Consider the following 25309-nt stretch of genomic DNA (forward strand, 5'->3'; position numbering starts at 1 on the left):
CTAAGACAAGCACCAGGTAAAAGAAAATTTGCTAAGTATGCTGTGCTTGTTCTGTACTTCATCTTTGAAGTGTGTTCTCCTTTCTTGCCCCCACCTGAAGTCTGTCTGTCTCTTTCAAGGACCCATTCCTTTAACAGGAGCCTTTGCCTTCACTGAGCTATCACTAGTCTTCTTGATCAGTTATTTCCTAGATATTAGTATTTATTTCTGTGCCGGTCTGCAGACTCCTTGAGACTTATGCAGTTCAGTTTGTTACTCCTTTTCTTCATAATACCAATCATTGAATCATTAAAGGTTACTGCCCCCCAGGACCAGTTGGTTTCTAATGGTGGCTTTAAAATGTTAGTAAGACTTGCTTTTCTCTGATGCCTAGTTCAACTACCACTTAATTATCATTGATTCTGTAATGTGCTCAGATTGGAATCACTTTATCATGAGTTCTTAAGATTGGTTTTTCTGGATATATCCAGCTGGAAACTGGTGATACATCAGTGAAAGGTAGTTTGTTAAAGGCAGTTTTGTAGTTCTAATGATGAAATTAGTATGTGCCCTTTGAAAAATATAGGTAAGCCTAGGGAAGAAAAATAAAGATGACCAAGAATCTGATCGCTATTTAGAAGTAAGCATTGTTTCCATTTTCCCTATATGCACAATGTAATGTTTTTATATTTTATATATGGAGGACATCTTTCCCTGTCAATACATATAGATCTACTTCATCACCTTTGATAGTTACATTGTATCTATTGTACAAATTTACCCATCCTCACAATGGTCAGTAGGTTTGGTTGTTTACTTGCTTGCTTGTAGTGGGAGGGATTGAATCTAGAGCTTTGCGCTTACTAGGCAGGCACACTACCCCTGAGCTACATCCCAGGCCTGTAACCGACATTAGTAGTGGTGTTCTGCTCTTGTGCACAGTGCTATGAAGAACATCCTGTATCTAGTTGAGTGAAGTCTGTCCTGTTGCTTCCTAAGGATGCCCTGTGTGAACGTGGTGGGTAGAACAGAGGGTACGCACATTTAAAATATTCATGTATGCCCCTCAATGGTTGGTACTATTTAGACTTACAACAGTACTTGATGAAAGTTATTGCTCACTTGTATGGCAGACACTGGTCACTAGGGAAAAGAGAGACAGGCAGCCCCTGCCCTTGTAATGAGAAAGTCAACCCCAAGTACAATGCCACAGCCCACTGCAGGGGGGACTACCATAGAGGAGGGGTGCTTCTGTCCTGAGAGGTAAAGGGACCCCAGGAGGGATAGTGTACATATGCCGAGGACCAGAGTGGAGGCATTTCCAGGTCTTCAGCTGGTGTTTACTGTGCATCTGTGAGACTTGCTCAGTACTGCCCTAAGAACCGTGATGTCAGCCATGTGCACCTGTGGCAAGTGCAGCAGCTGAGTGTGGCTGTTGAGCACTTGAAATGAGGTGGGTTGCTTTAAGTAGCACCTCCAGGACTAGCTCCTGAGGAGTTGCTTTTACGCCCTGTGGAATTAGACTTCTTTCCCTCTGTGACAGGGAACGCCTGCAGGCGGGAGCCCCTCTTGGTACTGGACCTTTTTGCATCCCAGAGCTCTGAACCTTGTTCACTTTGCCTGGCCTTTTCCTAGGGTCTGCAAAGGCAGGAGTACAGTGGTGAAACAAGCCGACCTGAGCCTGGTCCCTGTGGCGTGCACATTTCTTCAGAACACACACATGTGCATACACACTTGCACACATGCATATGTCCTCCTACTGGAGGACAGCGGGAGAATGTGGGAAGCACACTAGAATCCTCACTCTTCCTCTGAAGCTGCATGATCTTCAACAAATCACTTAGCCTCTGTCGCATCTACTAGGTCGTAAGGAGGACTATAAATATTTGCAATAAATGTGGGTTATTGTAAGTACTTTCTAAAGAGGGAAAAGGTAAATCCTGGGAAGGAGCTAGGTGGGAGGGAACATTGGCAGTTATTGACCCCCCCCCAAGAAGGTGACGTTTGAGTAAAGACCTGAGGAGGTGAAAAAGTGAGCCAGACAGATGCCTTCCAAGCAGAGGGAGCAGTGAGGTCAGAGCCCGGGTGGTGGCCGATAGATGTGGCCTCCAGTGCAGCTGGGACGCAGTGGGAAAGGGAGAGAGGTGGTAAAGTCAGAGCAGAGCAGGGGCCAGGCCTGCAGGACTATGAGTGGCCGAGTAAAGCTGGGGCATGTGATCGCACTGGCCATGGAAGGCTTCTGAGTGCCAGGAGTAATACAAGCAGACCCGTGTGGAGGAGCACGTGCATAGCCACTGCAGAGCAAGAATTCTTCCTGGGGCTCTTGGGACAGTGAGAGTCTCTGAGACTTCAGAGAACACATAACATCTGAGAGCCTCCACACTGCCATAGAGAAAGGGAGTCAGCAGGTGGCGGCCCACATCTGTAATCCTAGCTACTCAGAAAGCTGAGACCTGGAGGTCCTTGGTTCAAAGACAGCTTGGGCAGCAAAGCCCATGAGACTGTTGAGTGACAAAATGCCAGACTAGAGGTGTGGTTCAATTGATAGAGTGATTGTTATAAGCAAGAAAGCTAAGCAAGAACAGGAGGCCCCAAATTCAAGCCCTGGTGCCAGCACACGAACACAAGAATAGGGAGTAGGAAAATTTTAGGTATGCTAAAGTTAAAGGGAATATGTCTGAGAATCAGATGTGGAGAGCAGCAGTAGGCTGTGATTGGCATGGTGAGGCAGAATCAGATTGGTATGACATGGGGACAAGTGGGTTGAAGTAAAGAGGGTGGAGATGGCTGCGTAAAAGAAATGGCTTCTGTGGTCTGCAGTATCTAGATGGAGATTATCTCAGGGGGACGAAAAATGCCTATCTTACATAGCTCAGAGGAGCGGGGTGGAGAAATTGCCTGGTAAGTCTGATGGGTTGATCATTTCAACAGGATGAGGCTAAGAACAGTGATTTAGTCAGAATAGAAGGACTCTAGACAGAACCCTGGGAAACACGGGAGGAGAGGAATTGACAGATAACCAGAATACTCAGGACCCTGGCATTGCAACAGCTGAGAAGTAGACCAGAACTGATCAAAGTCTTGAGAGGCCTGAAGAGGTGAACCGGTACTCCAACCAAGAAACATCCTGTGGTTCCAGCAACTTAGGAGGAGGCTAGGGGCTGGAAGAAGAGAATGGAAAGGAACGGACAGCTGACTGGGGGCATAGCACCTTACTGTACTTTGAACATAAAAGCAGAGTTTTAATGGACATCTTTCAAGTGGATGGATACTTCACATTCCCATTCCGTTATCATTCTGCCCACACCCCATTTCTCAGATTTTCTTTAACAGTACTGTACAGTGTTTGAGATATGTGATGTCTCAGCACAGGGATCATGTATGCAATGGCATGTGGCTGGATTTCAGTATGCCCAAGACAGTTCTCATAGATACTATGATTGTGCCTTCTTTGATTTTCTTGTTCCTGAAACAGGCATGCCCTAACTCCATGAAGACCCCAGTACTGTTTCTGTCCCTGTGCGTAAGAAGCTCTGGGTCCCACAGTGTTGCCTGGCCCCTGGCCTTTCAGTATGGGGAGGTAAGTGATGGGTCTCATCGTGATGCAGTCAGCTGAGGTTCAGGTGCAGACAAGGCCCGTGGCTTGGGCTAGAAGGACACTGAGGTGCCCAAGAGGTCAGAACTGCGTGGGTGATAGTTCACTGGGTTAGCACCGTACCTGCCCTCAAGGGAGCCGCTTCAGTCCATAAAGCAGGTTTAGAAGCAAAAAATACTGAAATTATCCAGGTGCTGGAGGCTCATGCCTGTAAATCCTAGCTGCTCAGGAGGCTGAGATCTGAGGATTGTGATTCAAAGCCAGCCCCGGGCAGAAAACTCTGTGAGACTCTTATCTCCAATAAACCACCAGAAAACTGGAAGTGGCACCATGGCTAGCCTTGAGCAGAAGAGTTCAGGTCAGTGCCCGGCCTTGAGTTCAAGCCCAGGACCAACAAAAAAAAATAGTATAGAAATTAACTGTAGAATAACAAATTTCAACCTACAAGCAGTGTGCTTTTGTTTAAAAAGTCTAGTAATAGTTCTAGAATGAACTAAAGGGAAAGACAGAAGAAAGGCTTGTTGTTGGTTGCAAAAATATCTCAAAGGAATCTTTCTAAAAGCACAGGACATAGCATCATTTATTGATGTTGTTATGGGGAAATTATTAAAAGTTACTGTTCTTTCCCATTCCTAGGTCATCTGGGAGAAATTTCCCTGGAATTCACTGTTAAAGTCACACCTCTCAGCTGGGTGACAGTGGCTTATGCCTGTAATCCATAGCTACCCTAAAGGCTGAAAGACTTTTTTTGGGTGGGGGGGTGTTGTCAGTCATGGGGCTTGAACTCAGGGCCTAGGCACTTTCCCAGAGCTCTTTCACTCAAGGGTAGTACTCTTCAACACTTGGGCCACAGCTTCAGTTCTATCAGTTAACTGGAGATAAGAGTCTCATGGACTTTCCTGTCCAGGCTGGCTTTGAATTCACAATCCTCAAATCTTAACCTCCTGAGTAGCTAGGATTACAGGCGTGAGTCACCAGCATCTGGCCCAATGAGACTCTCATCTCCAATTAAGCACAAAATAAAATTAAATAAAAATGTTAAAAAAAAAAAAAGCTCAGGAACAGCCCCCAGACTCTGAATTCAAGCCCCAGGACCAGCGCACATACATTCTCTCTGTCTCTTTCTCTCTCCCTCTCTCTCTCTCTCTCTCTCTCTTTCTCTCTCTCTGTGTCTCTCTCTCTCACACACACACACATACTCACACATTTCACTTTTCTGAAGCTGTTTACCTATGAATGGATGGTGTTATGTCCACTAGGCAGCTGCCATTTGCAGGCCTTGCTTACAACATGCATTTCTATATTCTCAATCTTCCTTTAGTTTTATTTTCTTTAAACTGGAATAAATTATGGGTTTATACATTTATCTGATTAAATTTCTAAGATGTCTACAATTCTTTCTGGAACAAAACAAGGTAAGAATCTAAATTATACTCCCAAGGAAAGAGGAAAATATAGACATGTAACTGTCAGGGTCTAATTGTCATTTCTATGTAACAGAATTGCAACATGGAATATGGTAGTATAGAGACAGCAGCTGGCAGGGACAGAGGGGCTCAAGCAGACGTTTTACCTCTAGTCGAGGGAGGTCTGTTTGGAGCATATTGCTTTAAAACATGTTGTGTTTGTTTTAATTTCAGGATCAGCATCTCTTGTCTTTTCCCTGCTTCTTGGCATTTTAGCATCTCTCCACTGGGCTGTCCTCGAATTCTGAACACCAACTTACGCCAGATCATTGTCATTAGTGTTCTGGCTGCAGCTGTCTCACTTTTATACTTTTCTGTTGTCATAATCCGAAATAAGTATGGGCGTTTCTCCAGAGACAAGAAATTTCAAAGGTGAGAGATCAAGCGTATTTTCTACAAGAGTGTCTTATTTGTAGCTGATTTTGTTTGGGCTGTGGAATACAGAGTAGCTTATGCACAACAGAGCTTATTGCTCATAGGTCTGGAGGCTAGAGGGTCCAAGATCAAGGGACCTGCAGTATAGCAACTGTGAAGAAAGTTAAAGACTGCTTGCTGGTTCATGAATGGCACCTTCCTCCTTTGTCTTCACCCGGTGAAAAGGGGCTGAGGATTCTCTGAGATCTCCTTCCTCTTTCTCTGATAACCTCCCAGAAGTAACCAGTGATCAGGGGCCCAACAACTGAATGTGGGAGGGACACAAATGAATATTCAGACCATGCTGGCATTGTCATTTTATAGCAATCTGATTCAAAATGTCTGAGGTTAGATTGGAACATGAAGGAAAAGCAACTGTAGGAACTGGATTCTGTACCATGAGGCATAAAACCTTCAGCTCTAAATGGCTAACTATTGAGCAGCCAACACATAGTGTAAGAGGCCCTGGATCGATCACTGCAACATCATAAGCTCCTCCTGTCTAACGTTGTAAGCAAGTTTTTGAGTTAGCATTTGTAGTTTGGAGAGTTTCCTCTTTAGAATCATGTAAATGTCTGTCATGTAGTAATGACGGTGTACCTGACTCAGAGGGAATGCATTAGCGACGGCCCTATATGGTGAAAAGGTCGTTCATGTAGTGTGTGGGTGACCTCTTCACTGTTAGGTGAAGGGTGATATTTTGTTTGTTTTTCTAAACAAGGTACTTGGCCCGAGTCACAGATGTGGAGGCCACAGACACCAACAACCCCAATGTGAACTATGGAATCGTGGTCGACTGCGGCAGCAGCGGGTCACGGGTGTTTGTCTATTGCTGGCCAAGGCATAATGGCAATCCTCGTGATCTTCTGGATATCAGACAGATGCGGGATAAAAACCGGAAACCAGTGGTGATGAAAATCAAGCCAGGTATGGGAATGAGAACTGCACAGTGACTCCTAACCTGATGGTTCTGGCTTTGGTTCTCTGCAGGGTCTTTTCCCCACAGAGTCCTTTCTTTGTCTCCACACCTCCTTTCCCCTCTTGCTTCTCTTTCCTTTCTTGTCTGTTTTGAATGGACTGACTGCTGCCTTGTTCAAACACACAGGGCATTTGGTGTTTTCTCTCCTGAGGCAGCTATCACAGTAAGTGAGGCACTGCTCACGTGTCTGCTGGTTAAGAGGGTTTTGTTTTTTTCCCTACTTGTAGCCACTGATAGAAAGAATTTGCCTATAACTCAAAATCTATTCTTTTGGCCAGGCACTGGTGGCTCATGCCTATAATCCTATCTACTTAGGAGGCTAAGATTGGAGGATCACAGTTCAAAACCAGCCTGAACAGGAAAGTCCATGAGATTCTTTATCTCCAGTTAACCACCAGAAAACCAAAAGTAGTGCTGTGGCTCAAGTGGTAGAGTACTTTCCTTGAGCTGAAGAGCTTAGGGACAGCATCCAGGGCCAGAGTTCAAGCCCCACAACTGACCAAAAAAAATAATAATAAAAAAATATATATATATATATACATATATATTCTTTTAACATGTGTGTGTGCACACTCCAATTCTAAGGTTTGAACTCAGGACCTGATTACTGTCCCTAAACTTTTTTGCTCAAGGTAACACTCTACCAGTTGAGCCACAGCTCCACTTCAAGCTGTTTTGATGTTTACTTGGAGATAAAGAGTCTTATAGACTCCTGCCCAGGCTGGCTTCAAATAGTGATCTTTAGATCTCAGCCTCTTGAGTAGCTAGGATTATAGGCATGAACCAGTGGCGCTCAACTTCTCTAACACTTTGATATATTTGTGATTTTTTTTTTTTTGGTCAGTCATGGGGTCTGAACTCTGGGCCTGGATGCTGTCCCTCAGCTCTTTAGCTCAAGGCTAGTGCTCTACCACTTGAGCCATAGCATCACTTCTGACTTTTTCTGCTTATGTGGTGCTGAGGAATCAAAACCAGAGCCTCATGCATTCAAGGCAAGCACTCTACCACTGAGCCACCTTCCCAGCCCCTATTAGCGATTTTAAAAATTGTTGCCCAAATATATTTCTAATCATCTAGGTAAAACAAAACAAAAACACCCATAGGACTTAAAAAGCCAATATACTGTCCAGTTATTTTTTAAGATACTGTTCTTTTCTAAGCCAACACAGTTTGTAAAGATTAAAACTTGACTTTCTCTATAGATAATTTACATGAACAGTTCTCAACTTTTTCTCTTTGTCACCATATCTATAGGTAACACCCTATCAGGAAGATAACAAAGTAACAAAGTACCCCAAAATGAGGTTCCAGGTCTTACTAGCCACTGACTATAGTCAGTAGGCTACAGGCTTTTATTACAGAGATGAATCACTTTTATTTCATCTTACCAATGTGTTGGTTGAACAATAAAACACTAAATCCAAACTCTAAGGAGTTTATCTTTTAAATGTTAAACACCAAGAAATGATCAATGTTTAAGGCAGTGGAAATCCCAGTGACTCATTTGAGCAGCACATGGTTGCACAGTGGAATTACCACACCACACCCCTAAAATGTGGACAAATTCTGCATGTCTTGCAAAAAAATTAAAGCAGACATTAGTAAGCAATCATATCATAGCTTATTAGTATCAAGTATATTTCTTTGAAGGTTTCTTTAAGACTTAGTGAATAACTTAATTTTTAGTTTTCAGTTTTCCTGCCCTTTAAATTTTATATATGCTTTCTCTAGGAAAGGTTTCAGAATTAAAGTTATATTGGAAAAAAAGTTCACAGAAGAGAAATAAGTAACACGTGATAAAACCCTGTGTTTCACCCGCCCTCACACAGTGACTAGACACGTCTCTTGGAGGAGGGTGAGAATTTATGCCTTGGAGTTGCCCTTTTGAAATGAAGGGGCAGCTATGCCATCCCAGGGTAAATACTAAGGTTGATGGCCCCTCACTCTGTGCCACCTCTGTCACCTGGCATGGCCTTCACATATAGTACACAGCAAGGCTCTGGAAATTTCCTCAATAGATTCTGGTTACTTTAAATCCTTGTGTACATTGAAGTTGTATTTGGACTCCAAAGACTTACCTTTTAGTCCGTTTATTGCCAATTCCTTTCACAAATCATTTAACCTCTCTGAGTCTGCAGTTTCCTAATCTATGTGTCCTAATCTCTGAAGTCAGGAGTTTGAAGGGCTTCTAAAGTCCCTCTCCTTTTTAATATTGTAGGCTTAATGACAGCTGTATATATCTGCTCACTTCTGTACACAGTTAGCAAATGTTTGCTGAGTACCTCTGTCAGACACTGTTAGGGCTGGGAATATAGATTTGAACAAAGCATTGTGTGTGCCCTTGAGACACTGGTGATCCTGACATGGTATGATGACTGTAGAACTATCAGTGGGGAGAGCATGGAGTGTTAGAAGAGCTCCTCTCTTCTGGGGTCCTGCTAGGGTGGACTTCCATGGAGGATGAAGCCGAATGGACATTCAAGAGTTAACTAGGTGAAAGAGGTAGGGGAAGAGAAGGCTGTTCCTGGTGGAAGTACAGAGGACCTAAGTCCAGAATCAGGTGCGTAATAGAAATGTTAGTTCCACATTGCTGAAGCCAGTAGAAGGAACTAGGGAGATGAGGCGAGTACAAATGTGGGTAGACTGTACTCTTCTAGAGCTAAGCTTTGTGTGGAAGAGGACAGGAAGGAGCTACAAAGGATTCTCAATGGGGAAGTGTCCTCATGGTAGAGAAATGGTGGAGTGCAGTCAAGAACAGGAGGAGTGTGTGTTTCTCAAAGCCAGCAGAGGGCAGTAGTGTATAAAGAGAGGAAGAGAAGTGAGGGACACAGGAACCAGAGATGACATCATTGGAAATCAGATTATACATTGGGGCACAGGAATGGGGTTTTACCCAGGATACTAGTCTGGATGCTGAAGTAGGGAAAGCTGCAAGAGCAGGTTTGCAGTGGACTTGGATTGGGTTCAGACTAGGATGTGTTGGGTCTGGGATGGCTGTGCGAATACACAATGGCAATGCACAGTGTAATGGGCTGAAGGCTGGGGAAGAGCACTGGGGCTAGAAGTAAGACAGTGACCTGTGGATGTTGAAGATGCTGGTAGCAGTGGCACTGCATGAGCTTGCCTGAGTTGGGGGCATGTTTCTTGAATATAGGGTTAAGCTCTTCGGTGGGGTACATAGTAGGGGCTTAGTCAGGTCTATGCCCTTTGATGATGAAAAAGAGAGCCTACGGATGAATCCTTTCATGCCACACTTGGAAAAAGTCTTTGAGAGAAGAGGAATATGGGAAGCGAAGAGAATATAGAGTACAATTTGAGATTTTTCCCTGACTGCTGTGTTAGCTAAGGAATGGCCTGTTAATTGGAATGTCCTGTTTCTCCAGGCATCTCAGAGTTTGCTACGTCCCCAGAGAAAGTCAGTGATTACATTTCTCCACTTTTGAACTTTGCTGCTGAGCATGTGCCACGGGCTAAACACAAAGAGACACCCCTCTACATTCTCTGCACAGCTGGCATGAGAGTCCTCCCTGAAAGGTGATCCTCCCCTCCTCCTGTCTTCTTCCTCCTCCTCCCTCCTCATACTCATCAAAAGCAAGACCTTCAAACTTCTTCCCCCAAATATGAACTGGTCCCCCAACCAAAACCCACCAACTACCTTTTAATCCATTTATGACTATAAATTTTAAACTTAACATTTTAAAACCAATCAATTCTATTATTTGTCTTTGTAGTTGCAGTTTTACATCACTACTTGCTTATTTTGAAAAAACTATTCTAAAATAAATCATCTTTCCAATGAATTGCTTTGGTTTTAAAATCATTGCATGCAGCCTAGATCAGATCCATGGTTTGGGTTGTGGTTTCTTTGCAAAGCATAAAAGTTGAGCTGTAACCCTGGTGTGTGGATTTGGGTTACCTTGCAGCCAGCAGAAGGCCATCCTGGAAGACCTCCTGACGGACATCCCCGTGCACTTCGACTTCCTGTTCTCTGACTCCCATGCTGAAGTCATTTCAGGGAAGCAAGAAGGTTGGTATCTCAGCCTTCAACTTAGAATCTGCGAACCTCTTCCTTTCAGTCCTCCCCATTCTCCCCAGTGTATTAAATTACTCAATAGTTTAAAATTTGCAATATCACAACCTTGAAATACTATTTTTAAATACTATTTTTAAATACTATTATTATTTTTAAAAATCCAGTTTCTATGAAAAGGAAATCTTTAGGACGCTATTTTAGGGAGACTGGGATGGGAAGTATGATAGAGGAGGTGAAATTGATTGGAATACAATATAAATGTCCGTGGAGATATATCAGTTAAATCCTCCTGCATAGTTTATATAACGAATTTTAAAATTTAAACTCAAAAAAAAAAAAAACCCTCAGCTTGTCATCACCATGTTTCAGGAACATGTTTTGAACTCATTGTGAAAGAGAAGTTTTACATTCCTTATCTCACTGATAAGGCTTTTGGGGTTGTAATTGCTTAGGTATTAGAACCCCTGAATTACTCACTGGCAAGAAGAAATTATTACTATTTTTTTGTTCAAGACTGGACTCAAACTCAGTATCTGATGTTTTTACTCATTGGCTGGTGCTTGACCACCTGAGCCATGCCCTCAACCCCAAGAAGAAATTCTTAACTTTGATTTACTGAGAAAATAGTTTTATTTTTAAAGAAATTTGGGCTGGGAAGGTAGCTCAGTGGTAGAGCACTTGCCTTGCATGCATGAGGCCCTGGGTTTGATTCCTCAGCACCACATAAGCAAAAAGAACAAAAGCTAAAAGTGGCGCTGTGGCTCAAGAGGTAGAGCACTGGCCTTGAGCTGAAGAGCTGAGGGACAGTGCCCAGGCCCAGAGTTCAGGCCCCATGACCGGACCCAAAAAAAAAAAAATTATTCTACTTGAGAATGAAATAAGTCAGTGAAATTGGGCAATAGTTTGATAGACATAGACATCCAAATGTGCAATATTAATTTCAAAACTTTCATCTCAGCCAATCAGTACTTCCTATATGATAGACACTACAGGAATACAGAATAGAGTGGACCACCATTGAGCTACGTACAGGGCCAAAAGAAAATGAAGAGAAAATAACATGGGTGTTTTAAAGAGGCAATCTGAAGAAATTAGCCTCTGTCTGACTATGCCCTAAGGGATAGTTGTAAATCAAACCACCAGAGCAGGATAAGGGGAGGGCTCTGAGGAAGGAGAGGAAGCAGAGTCCCAGTGGAAGAAATGGTCCAATCACTGCAGGGCGGACAGGATGCATTATGGGTAGACACATAGGGGTTTTCACTTGGTTGGTTCCTGGGGAGCTAATGACAATACTGAAAATGAGACAGGTCTTGAATTGTCAGTCAAGAGTTTAGACTTTGTATCCCTCCCTTTAGAATTCTTTGTAATGTGGTTTGGTGATCATGAACTCCTTTCATTTTTGTTTGTCATGGAAGGTTTTGGTTTCACCATCTGATGTATATAGTGTCTGGTATCTTCGTTGGGTAGAATAGTTTGGGTTGGCAGTTGATCTTTAGTGCGTGGATTATACCATTCCAGCTTTGTTCAGTAGATAAGCCCAACAATAGAGGATAGGCAGGGCCAGGAAGATTATTAGATGGACTGTCACCTTTTCTTTCTGTAGTAATCTAAGACAAGATAAAAATCAGTTTTACTTAAACCTGGGTAAAATTGTCTCTAAGAAATGTTTTGAAAGTAGAATCAAAGCTGGCAAGAGTGAATAAATGCAAGAGATAGGAAAGGCTTGATAGAAGACAATGGGTTTGTTTTTTGTTTTTGTTTTGTTTTTTGGTCTTGGGGCTTGAACTTGGTCTGGGCACTGTCCTTGAGCTTTTTTGCTCAAGGCTAGCATTCTTTGAGCCACAGCTCCACTTCCTATTTTCTGATGGGTAGTTGGAGATCAGAGTCTCACTAACTTTCTTGTGTGGGCTATCTTTGAACCATGATCCTCAGAGCTCAGCCTCCTAAATAGCTAGGATTATAGGCATAAGCCACTGGCTCCTGACTGTAACTTAGGTTTTTAAAACCTGTTCATTAGCCAGGACTGAAAAATACATAAGTAAGTAAACAAATGAATGAAAAACCGAGCAATTGATAAGTTAAATTTCATATGAAAATAAAGTATCATAAAAAGTAAAATCTCTAGTATTTTGTAACCCATAAAATTTAAGGGGGAAGTGAGCTACTGAGGAATTTTATTTTAAACCTATATAAATGATATAAAACTATAAATATGGAACTTGAAGCTCTTGAGAATCCATTAGAAAAGGATGAAAAACCAGAAGAAATATGTTGGTTTTTAGGAGATATTTTTACTGATTAAAACAAATAGGATTTTGCACAGACTGTATTGAGAGATTTAAAACTTCAGTTTTCTTATTTTTACACCTACAGGTGTGTATGCTTGGATTGGCATTAACTTTGTCCTGGGACGATTCGAGCATATTGAGGAGGGTAAGTTTCGTGGTTCCTTCTGGTGTGTCCTACAGGGAAGTGTGGTTTTTCTGTTTAATGCAGAGGCTGAGAAAGGAGCTAAGTTCCGTGGTTCTGCTGAGAATGAGGCAAAAAGTTAACCCAGTTAAACATGGCCTTCCTTGGGAGGAAAAGATGAGGTTGCCTTGTACTAGATAGCGTGGAAGTCCGCGGGAACCCACAGCTCCCAGTGCTCAGTGAGTGCTGTGCTCAGTGCTCATGTTCTTTCCAGATGATGAGGCCGTTGTGGAAGTTAATGTTCCTGGGAGTGAGAGCAGCGAGGCCATCATCCGGAAAAGGACAGCGGGTATTCTCGACATGGGAGGCGTGTCCACTCAGATAGCATACGAAGTCCCCAAAACTGTAAGCTTTGCCTCCTCACAGCAGGTTATTATCTGTACAAATTGCCTTCTTTTTGGTTTGGTTTTCATTTAACATGTCTCCATCCATTTCTGTTTTGTTTCCTGAGTCTGACTCGTCTGTAGATTGTTTGCTGAGGTTCACCTTCTCAGCCCAGAAGGAGGAGGCAGGAGGAGGAGGCAGGCCTCGGCCAAGCCATGGCATTTGTGCACTGAGTCCAGCTGGTTTGTTTTCTGAACATAGAGTTTCTCTTTGGTATATGTGTCAGTCACATGCTTGAGGTTTACATTTTCATCACTTCCTTTCTCAACAGGCTTTTAAAAACTGAAGTTAGTGACATCAGATTTTTTTTAAGTTATAATTGGAGAAATCTTTTTTTTTTAAGTGGCTCAGTGTCTTTGAACGTTCCTGGAAGGGTTATCTTTACTATCCACACCTCCATCTTTCCCCTGTGTCCTTGAACAGAGAACACCAGATCATGTCCCTGTGTGTCCCTGAACTGACACGTGTCCCTTAGCCCTCTTTCTGGCCCATCTGCAGGTATACCCCAAAGCCTGGTCTCCTACACTGTCCCCAGAGCCAGGGCTGCAGAAGCATGTTCTGGCTGAGTGCAGCATAGGGTTGGGCAAGCCTGGGTGGTGGCCTCACCCTGTTCCTCCTAGTGATGCGACCTGATGCGACCTTATCCCACAACTGTACACCAGCAGTTTTGTTTTAGCAATAAACCTGGGTTTCATTAAGCTCTCACATAGATAATTATAATATTTAAATAAGATATTGCATAGAATCTATTTATTGTACTTCCAAGCACCTGGTATATACTCAAGAATACTTTCGTGTCTTCATTAAGCTTCTTAGGAAACAATGTCTTAAATTTAAGTGTTAGAATCTGTGGACCTGTTTCATGTTCCAGATATGCCTCTAGAAATGACTCAAGTCTTCCTCCCTCAATATAAAGTAACAAGTACATGTAAATGAACCTTAAGAAAGACAGAAAAATGTAGCCACAAACTCTCCCCATATAACGTAAGCAAATTAAAAAATCCCCATGGACTCAATCCAAGGAAAAATCATCAACATTTTGGTAGATTTCATTCTTTGTTTCCTATTTATAGTTTTTGAAAATTTAGTTGTTATGGCCTTATTATTTATATGATTTTCTAACAGTACATAAGCATGTTTCTCTATATTATTATATTAAATATTATTATAACTAACTTAACATTTCCTTGATATCGTACACATAGATGACATCCAGTTTTTTCAATCATAAAACTGCATTGGATTCCATAGATTTTTCTGGGTAAAAAGATAGGACCTATATTGCTAACTTCCTTTTTCAGAAAGCCCTAATCTTACCACAGTGTACAATGTATCTGAAATTTCCCAAGTCAAAACCATCTTACTGAGTTTTGAAAGAGGCTTAGGAAGATGAAGAAAACTGTGTGTTGATCTTTTTTTTTTTTTTTTTTTCCGGTCGTGGGGCCTGAACTCTGGGCCTGGGCGCTGTCCCTCAGCTCTTCAGCTCAAGGCTAGCACTCTACCACTTGAGCCACAGAGCCACTTCCGGCTTTTTTTTTCTGCTTATGTGGTGCTGAAGAATCGAACCCAGGGCCTCATGCATGCAAGGCAAGTGCTCTGCCACTGAGCCAACTTCCCAGCCCTGTGTGTTGATCTTAAATGAACTCGTCTTCTATCTTCTTTTTTTTTTTAAGTTACTTTTTGTGAGTGTGGTGCTGGGGATTCAATCCAGAACCTTGTGCGTGCTGGGCATGCGCTCACCCACTGATCCACACCCCCAGCCCCAGTGTGGCTTTAAAATATTAAAATTTGTCATCCTTATGTCTGCAGGAGGAAGTAGCTAAAAACTTACTAGCTGAATTTAATTTGGGCTGTGATGTTCACCAAACGGAGCATGTTTACCGAGTCTATGTGGCCACATTTCTTGGGTTTGGTGGCAACGCTGCTCGACAGAGATATGAAGACAGAATATTTGCCAACACAGTTCAGAAAAACAGGTAAAATGGCTTTCAGGAAGACGCTTGCAAACCCAAGTCTCTCCTTATCAAACTCAAATCCAAGCCAAGCTGACAAAGTGTATTCGTCCCTGTAGATTCCCCCAGTTGAGCTGGGGACAGGAATGAGTGGGCCTTAGCGTCATGTTCCCAGTCCAGTGACTAGCCAGACTCACCGGAGGCACATATTTGCTCAGTCTTTCTCTGTCCCAAGCTCTGAGACTCACACCTCACCTGATGGGTGGAAATGTCACCAAGCAGACGACAAACCAGTGTTGAGCCTTGGGTGATGTTGTTCCTGATTGCAGAGGCCTTTGGAAACATCCACAGGGTGTCCTGGAGCATATAGCTAGCTGTGCTTGTCCTCAAGCGGACTGACACATGGGACTGTCTGGAGACTGTGGGTAGTAGTGGATAAAAACCACATGGAGGGGGACTATCCAAGAGCAAGGAATAATCTTGAAGTCAGAGTTAGCTTAGTAGCTGTATAGTATTTTGAAGCTGGCAAGGTGCGTGCCTAAATCCCAACACTTGGAAGACTAAGATAAGATGATCCATCATTTGAAGACAGCCTGGATTACATAGTAGAATGCTCTCTCCGAAAACCAGCCAAAGACAGAAACAACAAAAAGGACAGAGTTGAGCTGGACACCGGTGGCTCATGCCTGTAATCCTAGCTACTCAGGAAGCTGAGATCTGAGGATCATGGTTCAAAGCCAGCCTGGGCAGGAAAATCCATGAGACTCATCTCCAATAAACGACCAGAAAACCGGAAGTGGTGCTGTCCCTCAAGCGGTAGAGCACTTGCCTTGAGCTGAAGTGCACAGGGATAGCATCCAAGCCAAGAGTTCAAGCCCCATGACCCAAAGAAAAAAAAAAGGACAGTTTCAGCAGTATAACTATTAAGAATGTTTGTGTGAACTTCTAGTGTAGAAAACATGTAAAACAAAGCAACATTCTGTCAGTTTAAATTTAAATACGTAGCAACAAGAGATGGCAATGAGGTGGATTGAGGTTCAAGATCAGCCTGGGCAAAGTGTTAGGAAGATCTCCATTCTCAACAAAAAAGATGGTGTGGTGGCCCATGCCTGTCCTGTCAACTGCATGCAAGGCATTAGGAGAAGCATTTAGGTTTAGGCTGGCTCTGGGCAAACAATGCAAGACCCTACCTAAGAAGTGCAGCAAATGGCAATGGGGAAGTATGGCTTAAGTGTAGAACATCTGCCTAGCCAGTAAGAGGCCCTGAATTCAAACCTCATACTACCAAAAAGACTTTTCTTTTTCTTTCTTTCTTCCTTCCTTTCTTTTCTTTTTTTTTTTGTTGTTGTTGGTCATGGGACTTGAACTCTGGACTTGGGTGCCATCCCTGAGTTCTTCAGCTCAAGGTGAGCGCTCTACCACTTGAGCCACAGAGCCACTTCTGGTTTTCTGGTGGTTTATTGGAGAAAAGAGTCTCATGGACTTTCCTGCCCAGGCTGGCTTTGGACTATGATCCTCAGATCTCAACCTCCTGAGTAGCTAGGATTACAGGAGTGAGCCACCAATGCCTGGCCCAAAAAACGACTTTTCAAAAAGCATATAACAATTATTTATTTGAATATACACATAGGATCAGAAAAGGTACTTGAATGAATTTCATGTGAACACTCAGCAGAAGTATTGCAGGGAACCAAGTGGTAGACTAGAGGTGCAGCTCAAATAGTAGAGCTCTAGCCAAGCAAGTCCCAGGTTCTAAGTTCAAGCCACAGTATGGATAAAAAATCAAAAGCATCAGGTAAGTGGACAGCTTTCCTGGACTTCGATGGCAGGGTCTAGAGCATGTGAGAACATACCATGAGTCTTCAGGAAGGGATTGGGTACCAAATCTCTGAACTATTTTTGGAGCCCTTTGTGTACAACAGATGCAGACCTGTGGAATCTATCCCACAGATAGGAAAAATGCTAGCTTATAGCCAGTTGACAAAAACAATGCAACCTAGATCTCATGATAAAATGGCTCTTCGTGCCACAGGCTCCTGAGTAAACAGACTGGTCTGACCCGTGATGCTCCCTACCTGGACCCATGCCTGCCCCTGGACATTAAAGATGAAATCCGACAAAATGGACAGACCTTGTACCTGCGGGGAACAGGAGACTTTGATCTGTGTCGAGAAACCCTCCAGCCTTTCATGAACAAAACCAATGAGACACAGACATCCCTCAATGGCGTCTACCAGCCTCCAATTCACTTCCAGAACAGTGAATTCTATGGCTTCTCTGAGTTCTACTATTGCACCGAGGATGTGTTGCGGATGGGGGGAGACTACAATGCTGCCAAATTCACTAAAGCTGCAAAGGTAACCTGCCCACAATCCTCTGCTCGCTCCACCAGTGTGGATAGGGCAGGCCGTGACCTCCCCTCACCTTGAGGGAAAGATGGTTGTAGTGTATGCAGCCCTGCTTCCTTGGGTTCAGTGCAGGGAAATAGTCACAGAAGTAAAGGATCCACCCACTCTAGTAACTGCTGGTCGCCAGGGATCTCCTGGCAGCCTTCTCGCTCTAGCTGCCAGGACACTAATGTCCTCTGCTCCTGATCCCTTCCCGGGTTCCAGGTTCTGTTCCTGTTGGGCCGTGGTGGCTGTTGGCAACAGCAGTCATCCAGGCCCCTCTCCACAACCTCGGCATAGGCACTCCGTTCTTAAGGGTTTTCCTTTTTGTTGTGTTTGGCAGTGCTGGGGATGGATCCCAAGCCTTTGTACATACTAAGCAAGAACTCCACCTCTGAGCTGCCTCCCCAGCTCCCTGATTTCTCTCTGTTCCACATTCCTTCCTCCCTGATAGTACCTTTGTGCAGGCCTCTGCCCATCACGGGTACTATTGTATTTGCCACCCAGTTGGTCTTGTGTCTGGTCTTCTCTCTAGCATTCACGCTCCATGTTCTCCCAGGGTGTTTGTGAAGCACACACCGTCGCCTGACTACTATGTAGTCTTGTGCTTGGGGAATGAAGCTCATGTACCCTCATCTCCTCCCCACCCCAGCACCGGGTTCTCTCTCCCACCGGGTCAGGTAGCAGTTACTTCCCTCACTCTGTGGCTTCCCACATGGGTTCATTCTCTGAGCCACAGTTTCTCGGTCCTGGGAAGCAGTTAGGCGAGTAGCTATGTTGGGAGGGTGGGGGGTCTACTCAAAAGTAGCACCCAGTGCCCCAGTGCTCAGTGAGTGCCAACTGTTAACGTCACCACAGGTGACTTAGGGCAGGGGACTGCCTCTTTGCCCTCTGTCATCACCGCTGTCTCCTGGTACACTGCTCTGAGCCTCCCCCAGACCCAGGGACTCTGAACAGGTTGAAACACGGCTAGAACTTAAATGCTTGTGATGTGGTTGTGGAGGGAGAACTAAACAAACTTGAAGAGATTGGTTGGGGGCAGTGAAAGTGCCAGAAAAAGGAATGAGTGTTGCATGTGCTAATATGCATCCCCAGGCCTTGAGTTTCGTGTGTCTGCTAATTGGAAGAGTATACTTGTTATGAATATGGATTTGATAAGCCAATTTTAAATAGAAGAACGTATTTTGATTAGACTCTTTTTTTTTTTTTGGCCAGTCTTGGGGCTTGAACTCTGGGCCTGGACACTGTCTCTGGGCTTCTTTTGCTCAAGGCTAGCACTCTACAACTTGAGCCACAGTGCCACTTTCGGCTTTTTCTATTTACGTGGTACTGAGGAATCGAACCCAGGGCTTCATGTACACTTGATAAGACTTTTTAAAAGATGACTTTACCAATGATTTCTTTGGGGTGAAATTGCTTGCAGGATTATTGTGCAACGAAGTGGTCGATCCTGCAGGAACGCTTTGACCGAGGGCTCTATGCCTCCCACGCTGACCTCCACCGGCTGAAGTAAGTACCAGACTGTCCACCCTGGGATGCTTTTAGGAAGACATCTGTTCATCTTGGCCCCAGACTGTTTTTTATCTCCGTCAGTCACTTTTCCTTCTCGTCAACACTTAGCTCCTTTCTAATGGGACAAGTACTTCTGTTCCCACGCATAGCCAGTGGGATTTCTGGCTCCATTTTGCTGTTCTTTCCCCTGCCATTCCATCGTGCGTAACCGTTGGTCAGGTGCTGTCCTTGCCCAATTTCCCTTTGTGCTCTCAGCCAGCCTCCATCCTTCCCTGAGCCTCCAGAACACTCAGGGCACATTTCCTTTCACTCAACCACTTCTGTACAGTGGTTATATTTGATTGCTCATGAGTGCATTTTATTATTAGCTTAATTATCACAGTGCTTGCCAAAAATAGGCCTCTCTAGTAAACATTAAGGATCAGAGAATATCAGAGCTGGAAAAGACTTTCCTGCTTTCTCATTTTTTAATAAATCATGTCCCAAGAAGCTGGAACTTGCTGAGTATTTGCTCAGTAAATAAATGATGGGATATCTAAGCAGTGGCAGGGAGAATCTGTCATGGTAAGGCATTAAATTATACTGTGACTGATTGTATGAGCTAATTGATTTTTGTTCAGCAGTACTAGGTTGAATTCAGGGCACGTACTCTACCTCTTCAACTATGTCTCAAGCCCTTTTTGCTTGAGTTGTTTTTCTGAGTAGAGTCTCATATTTATGTACAGACTGGCCTGGACCATACTATTCTTACTTATACTTCACTCTGCCTAGTAACACTTCCCTCCCATGAGGATGGACTGACAGGCCACATACAGCTTCGATTGGTTGAGATGGCATCTCCTGAACTTTTTGCCCTGCTATCTCAAACTATGATTCTCTCTCTCCCAAGTTACTAGAATTACAGGAATAAGCTACCAACCAGGTGGGCTAATTGATTTTGACAGATGAACTGTTCTGTGTTGTGGGACAGGGCCTAGAGCCAGGAAGATCAGCTGGAAGCACGTTCAGTTGGCTGCTCAGAGAGCCAGCTTGCCTCCGCCTGTGCATGCAGTCTCTGCCAGAGGAGTCCACCTGACTTTGTTTGTGCTTGGCACTTGCAGGTATCAGTGCTTCAAATCCGCCTGGATGTTTGAGGTGTTCCATAGAGGGTTTTCCTTTCCCATCAACTACAGAAGCCTAAAGACCGCCTTGCAGGTGTATGACAAGGAAGTGCAGTGGACCCTGGGGGCCATCCTTTACAGGACTCGCTTCCTGCCCCTGAGGTAGGCTGCAAATGTGGCACAGAGTCACAAGAAATGTCTGTGGTTCAGGGCTCTTAGTGACTGCGCTTTCCAACATTTGGGGTGTTGCTGTCAGAGCTGTCTGTGGGCGGAGGACTTCACTGTGGTCTTCCCCATCCCCCAACACAGTGCACAGCTCCTTTGTGCGGTGCCCCTAACTGCTGCAAAATGGTTAAATCCGAGGCAATTGGCCTTTCTGACCTTGGACCCCTTCTCACTACTGTTGAATAGGATTGTAGACGTTTTGACATACGTTTATCAAACTTAAAGGAAGTTTGCATGAAGGCGGACACGTGGCCTTTATGAATACTAAGTAGCAAGGCTTCACAGGGTCTGACGGATCGTTTCGGTCATTTTGGTGTAGTGTTGAAAGGTTGGACATCAGGAAAGCTGCGTTCCCATCAGTTACATAGTCAGAGCTGTGTCGAATCTATTTGTTGTCCACTGTCATAATCAAAGGAAAGACTAAGTTTTAGTTGAAGACTGGTATTTTTCCCCATTCAAGTTTATAGACCTCCCTCAGGTCACCCATGCTCAGCACCCTGATAAATGAAGTACTAACCGTACTCCACCATTTACTTGAGCACGCTGCAGCAGTGCAGCAGTTGGATCCACTACAGAAATTGTGTAATGCAGATATCACCTCAAACGTAGCTGCATTTTGTGTTGGTTTCATACCAGCTTCCATGGACAGGTGAGACGCTCACGGTTGTAAATTTCTTAATTCCGTTACTCAGATTATATTGCTGGAAACTAGAGGTAACAAGGGCCCTACATTGAGCCTAGTGTCTGCAGTTTCAGAGGAAAGGAAACTAGCCTCAGTGACCAGGTTCTAAGCTATGTCTGAAGAACTGCACTCACACCAGCTCTCACACCAGTGTTCACACCAGCACTCACACCAGTGTTCACTCACCAGCACTTGTACCAAGAGGCGCATTCACACCAGCGCTGTCCCTTCACCATCTTACCGTCCTGTTTGTTTCTGGTTTTGTCTTTGTGTGGGCAGGGACATCCAGCAGGAGAGTTTCCGGGCTAGTCATGCGCACTGGCGGGGCGTCTCCTTTGTCTACAACCACTACCTGTTCTCGGGCTGCTTCCTCGTGGTCCTGCTGTCCATCCTCCTCTACCTGCTGCGGCTCCAGCGTTTCCACCGGCGAGCACCACGCAGTGGCTCAGCTGCGGCCCTCTGGCTGGAGGAGGGCCTGTCCTCCCAGAAGGGCCCCGGCCCCTTGTGAGCTGTGAGCTGCTCCAGCAAGACTGCCTCTGCGAAAAGCCACTTTTGCCTCAGGGTTTCACCTCCACATACTCTGATATTTTGTTTTTCCCTGTCTTTTTGTGAAAACAACACCCATTGTTTGTAAGTCCTGATGTCTGGCAGTGCAGCGTTCAGCTGTTAGGACTACAGCTTTAAACTGAGGAGTAGGAAAAGGGAAATTCACTGGACTCTTGCTGCATAGGATATTCTCCAAAAATTAGTAAAAATTTTTGTTTTATTCTATGGTATGTTAAATTATCAACAAATGCACTTTGTGTGGGACAAGTGGAAAAGATACTTTCCCTTCTATTGGTGAGTTCCTTGTACAGAATCAAAATGCAAATGCTGTCTCAAAAGCTCAACCTAAGGAGAATGGCGCTTCATTTTTATTTATTGCTCAGGTATCACTTTATGTGTTTACTTTGCTGATACAAGCATTCAAAATCATTCATAGCCAAAATAGGTAACAGTAGACACCAGGCGGTACTGAGAGGTGAAAGACGTGAGCTTTGGGCATGAGGTGTGCCTGTGATAGCTGCAAGGACCCGGGCGAGGCACAGAGTGTCCTGCAGGCACTCGCGTCAGAATTGACTGGCGCTTTCGTTCAGGAAATACTCCCCTGCCCCTTGCGTTGCTGTCGCTTTACCTGCCCATGGATCCTCTGCAGCCTTGAGACACTTCGGTTTTTAAAAACTTAGGCAATTCATAGTTTCCTTGTTTGACTGTCAGGACAAGAGCTGGTGCTCATTGGAGGCACGGGGACATTGCTCAGGAGCACAGTTCTGCTGCTTACCTGTGTTCGTCTCTTGCAGCTCAAGCTCAGTATTGCCCTCAACTCCCGTAAGGAAAGGTCATCTAGTGTTTGTATCTGGGAGAGCCTCTATCACCTGACCAGTTCTCATCGTCACTACTGTATTCGCAACCAACTTTGGCAATGGTGTGGTAAGTCCACACTATGAAAGACATCTGAATTTAACACAAAAAAATAAACTCAGGTCTTGAAGAAAACAAATTTGACATTTTAAGCAAAAACCCAAAAAGGACAACGGATTGGCATGTTTGAACTTGGTTTTGTTATTGTTTATTTTTTGTTGTGTTTTTAAATTTTAACAATTCATTTTGTTAAAAAGTTTAGGACTTCTCATAGCTTTTGTTAGAAGTTTTTTTTTTGTGGGAGTACATGTGTGTGTACACATATTTCCTCACTAAAGCAGTTAAATTCATGTAGCTGATAGTGGATTTTGAGAACCATTAGGTACAAATTAGAAAATCATTGCTTAGAGAATTTAAATTCTGAAGCCCTATTTTGCTTAAGAAAAAAGTTCTGATATACTGCATGCTGATGACTTTAAAGACTACAAACTTAAAAAAGGAAAGCAAATTCTCTTCTTCGGAGTGAACATTCTAGCAATGACAAAGTCATAGGTGGGAGTTAGAGGAGGTGGTTGGTGTTAGAGTTAATAGGCAGGCTTGTTCCAGAAAGCCCAACACTGGAATGAGTGTCCCTGTGAACCCCCATCTGCTTACATCCAGCCACGGATGAGCCTGTCATAGTGTCTCAGCAGGCCATGGGGCCAGTGTGCCCGCCTTGGACTCATAGGAGAGGTGGCTCTGTGGACCACAGATGGTGTCAGTGTCAAAAGATGTATGTTTACACTTTAGCTTTTTGTTACCATCCAGTTGGAATTGTAAAGCCTGGTAACATGTAGAAAGAAATTTTTTCTTTAAAATCAGGACAAAGGGAAGCCAGCTCAGGAACAGATCTACAGAGCCTCATTAAGACTCTCTCCCGTAAATTGCCCCTCTTTAAATGAGGGATGTGAGTTTGGTCCAGCTCTTGGCAGTTTGGGAGATCAAATTGTCCAACCAAAGAGGTCTTCAGCCAACCCTAAGGATCCCTGCTGCTGAGACACACACCCCCCCTCCACCCAAAGCATCCCAAATACTTTATGTGGTAAAGCCATGCTCCTCTGACAGCTCCTTGAAGCAGGGCTTCAAGACCTGTGAGCAAAGGATTTTTAATTAAAAAGTTAATCTGTAATCCTTTCATTGGGGAGATTGAGGGGCAAGAGGGGTTGCTAGTTCAAGTCTAGCCTGAGCACAGCAAGATCCAGTCTCAAAAACAAAAAGGTGAAGAACATGCAACAGAGACTTTACAAAGCCAAGAAAGCCTAAAATACTTACTAAAAAGCCCTTACAGTTTCTATTACTGTAACACATATTTGAGGCAATCAGCTTAGAAAGAGAAAAGGTTTGTTTTGGCTCATGACTAGAGAGGTTTCAGTCCAGAATCAGTGGGCCCATTGTTTGGGTCCATGGTGAGGACACCATAGCGGAAGTGTATAGTGGAACAAAACTGCTTGTTTCGTGGTCTGTAGCTAGAGGGGAAGACGAGGGCCCAGGTTCCTTCACCCCCCACTCAAGGGCATGACCCGGTGACTGGAAGATACTTGAGCACTACCTCTCGGTAGTTCTACTACCTTCCCATAGCGCCAGGCTGGAGACCAAGACGTTCACTTAAATGTGCTTTCAGGACAACCATTGCACAGATCCACTGTAGCGCTGGCCTGGGAGAACAATCTAGGAAGGAAACGGGGCAGCATCTTAATCCAGCAGCATAGTTGGTTGTCATGGAGCCCAAAAGAGGGCAAGAGAATTGGCCAGACTTCAACCTGACATCTGCTTACGCACGAGTTTTCTTCTTATCTCTGCTCCTAGATTATTTTTAAGACACTGATTATTTTTTAAGAAACCTATCTTAGGCTGGGAAGGTGACTCAGTGGTAGAGTGCTTGTCTTGTATGCATGAGGCCCTCGGTTCGATTCCTCAGCACCACATAAGCAGAAAAAGCCGGAAGTGGGGCTGAGGCTCAAGTGGTAGAGCGCTAGTCTACAGCTGAAGAGCTGAGGGACAGCGTCCAGGCCCATAGTTCAGGCCCCATGACCGACAAAAAAAAGAGAAAGAAAAAAGAAACCTGTCTCTCCCAAATTCAAATAATAAGCTTCCTGGGCGCTAGTTGTGCTGTGTCTGCAGCCAACGTGTATTGTATTCCAGAGTTGAGTTTCTCTGGGCTCTGTTGAGAGGGGAATGGAGGGGGGATACCCTCTCCCCAGTATTGTATAAATGATGCAGGCAGGAAGTAAGACACAGCAAAAGAGAAGCTTGACTCGGGAGGACGGGATTCAGGTAGTTTAAAGGCTGACTAAGAAGGTGGCTGAGTACTTAACCCTAAGAAGCAAAAGAAATCAGAAAGGGAGCTTTGCTAACGAGCATTGTCAATGGGACATGTATTGTGCCAAGTCTTGATGGAAAGACTCCCAGCCTCAAGTGTTTATCTCCACGGCCTTACCAATGTGTTACTCTGTACGCCATTTTAAACTTCGAGAGGATGTTCTCAAAACTGTTACAGGTCTCGTAGAAACAGCACAGGGAAACACTATTGTGGATTTGCACCTATGTTTTGGTACATTTTTTCCCTAACCTGCTGACTTTAGGCAGATGCTTCCAGCTCAGGGGCTGTGTGATAAAGAGGCTGCGTGGGCTTTAGGTCAGCATCTTGGGGGTTCTGCCTGCCACCGTGATGTCACCCTGAGGCTTGGGCAGC

The 25309-nt window shown here is 44.2% G+C and overlaps 1 protein-coding gene across 2 annotated transcripts; it reads left to right on the top strand.

Moving 5' to 3' along the window:
* The first annotated feature begins 3458 nt into the window (after positions 1-3458).
* On the top strand, positions 3459-22067 carry Entpd4 (ectonucleoside triphosphate diphosphohydrolase 4). Of its 2 annotated transcripts, none has more exons than XM_013034453.1 (12): positions 3459-3559; positions 5215-5412; positions 6176-6381; positions 9817-9967; positions 10357-10460; positions 12840-12899; positions 13150-13304; positions 15129-15295; positions 17304-17628; positions 19082-19167; positions 20271-20432; positions 21457-22067. In XM_013034453.1, exons 1-12 carry the CDS (start codon positions 3552-3554, stop codon positions 21683-21685), a joined length of 1851 nt encoding a protein of 616 aa, XP_012889907.1. In that variant the 5' UTR covers positions 3459-3551; the 3' UTR covers positions 21686-22067. The 2 variants fall into 2 exon arrangements, with proteins under 2 accessions (XP_012889907.1, XP_012889908.1); XM_013034454.1 differs by having other exon boundaries at positions 13150-13280.
* The last annotated feature ends 3242 nt before the right edge of the window (positions 22068-25309 follow it).

Source organism: Dipodomys ordii, unplaced genomic scaffold, assembly GCF_000151885.1.
Source record: "Dipodomys ordii isolate 6190 unplaced genomic scaffold, Dord_2.0 Scaffold189, whole genome shotgun sequence".
NCBI classification, from domain to species: Eukaryota; Metazoa; Chordata; class Mammalia; order Rodentia; family Heteromyidae; genus Dipodomys; species Dipodomys ordii.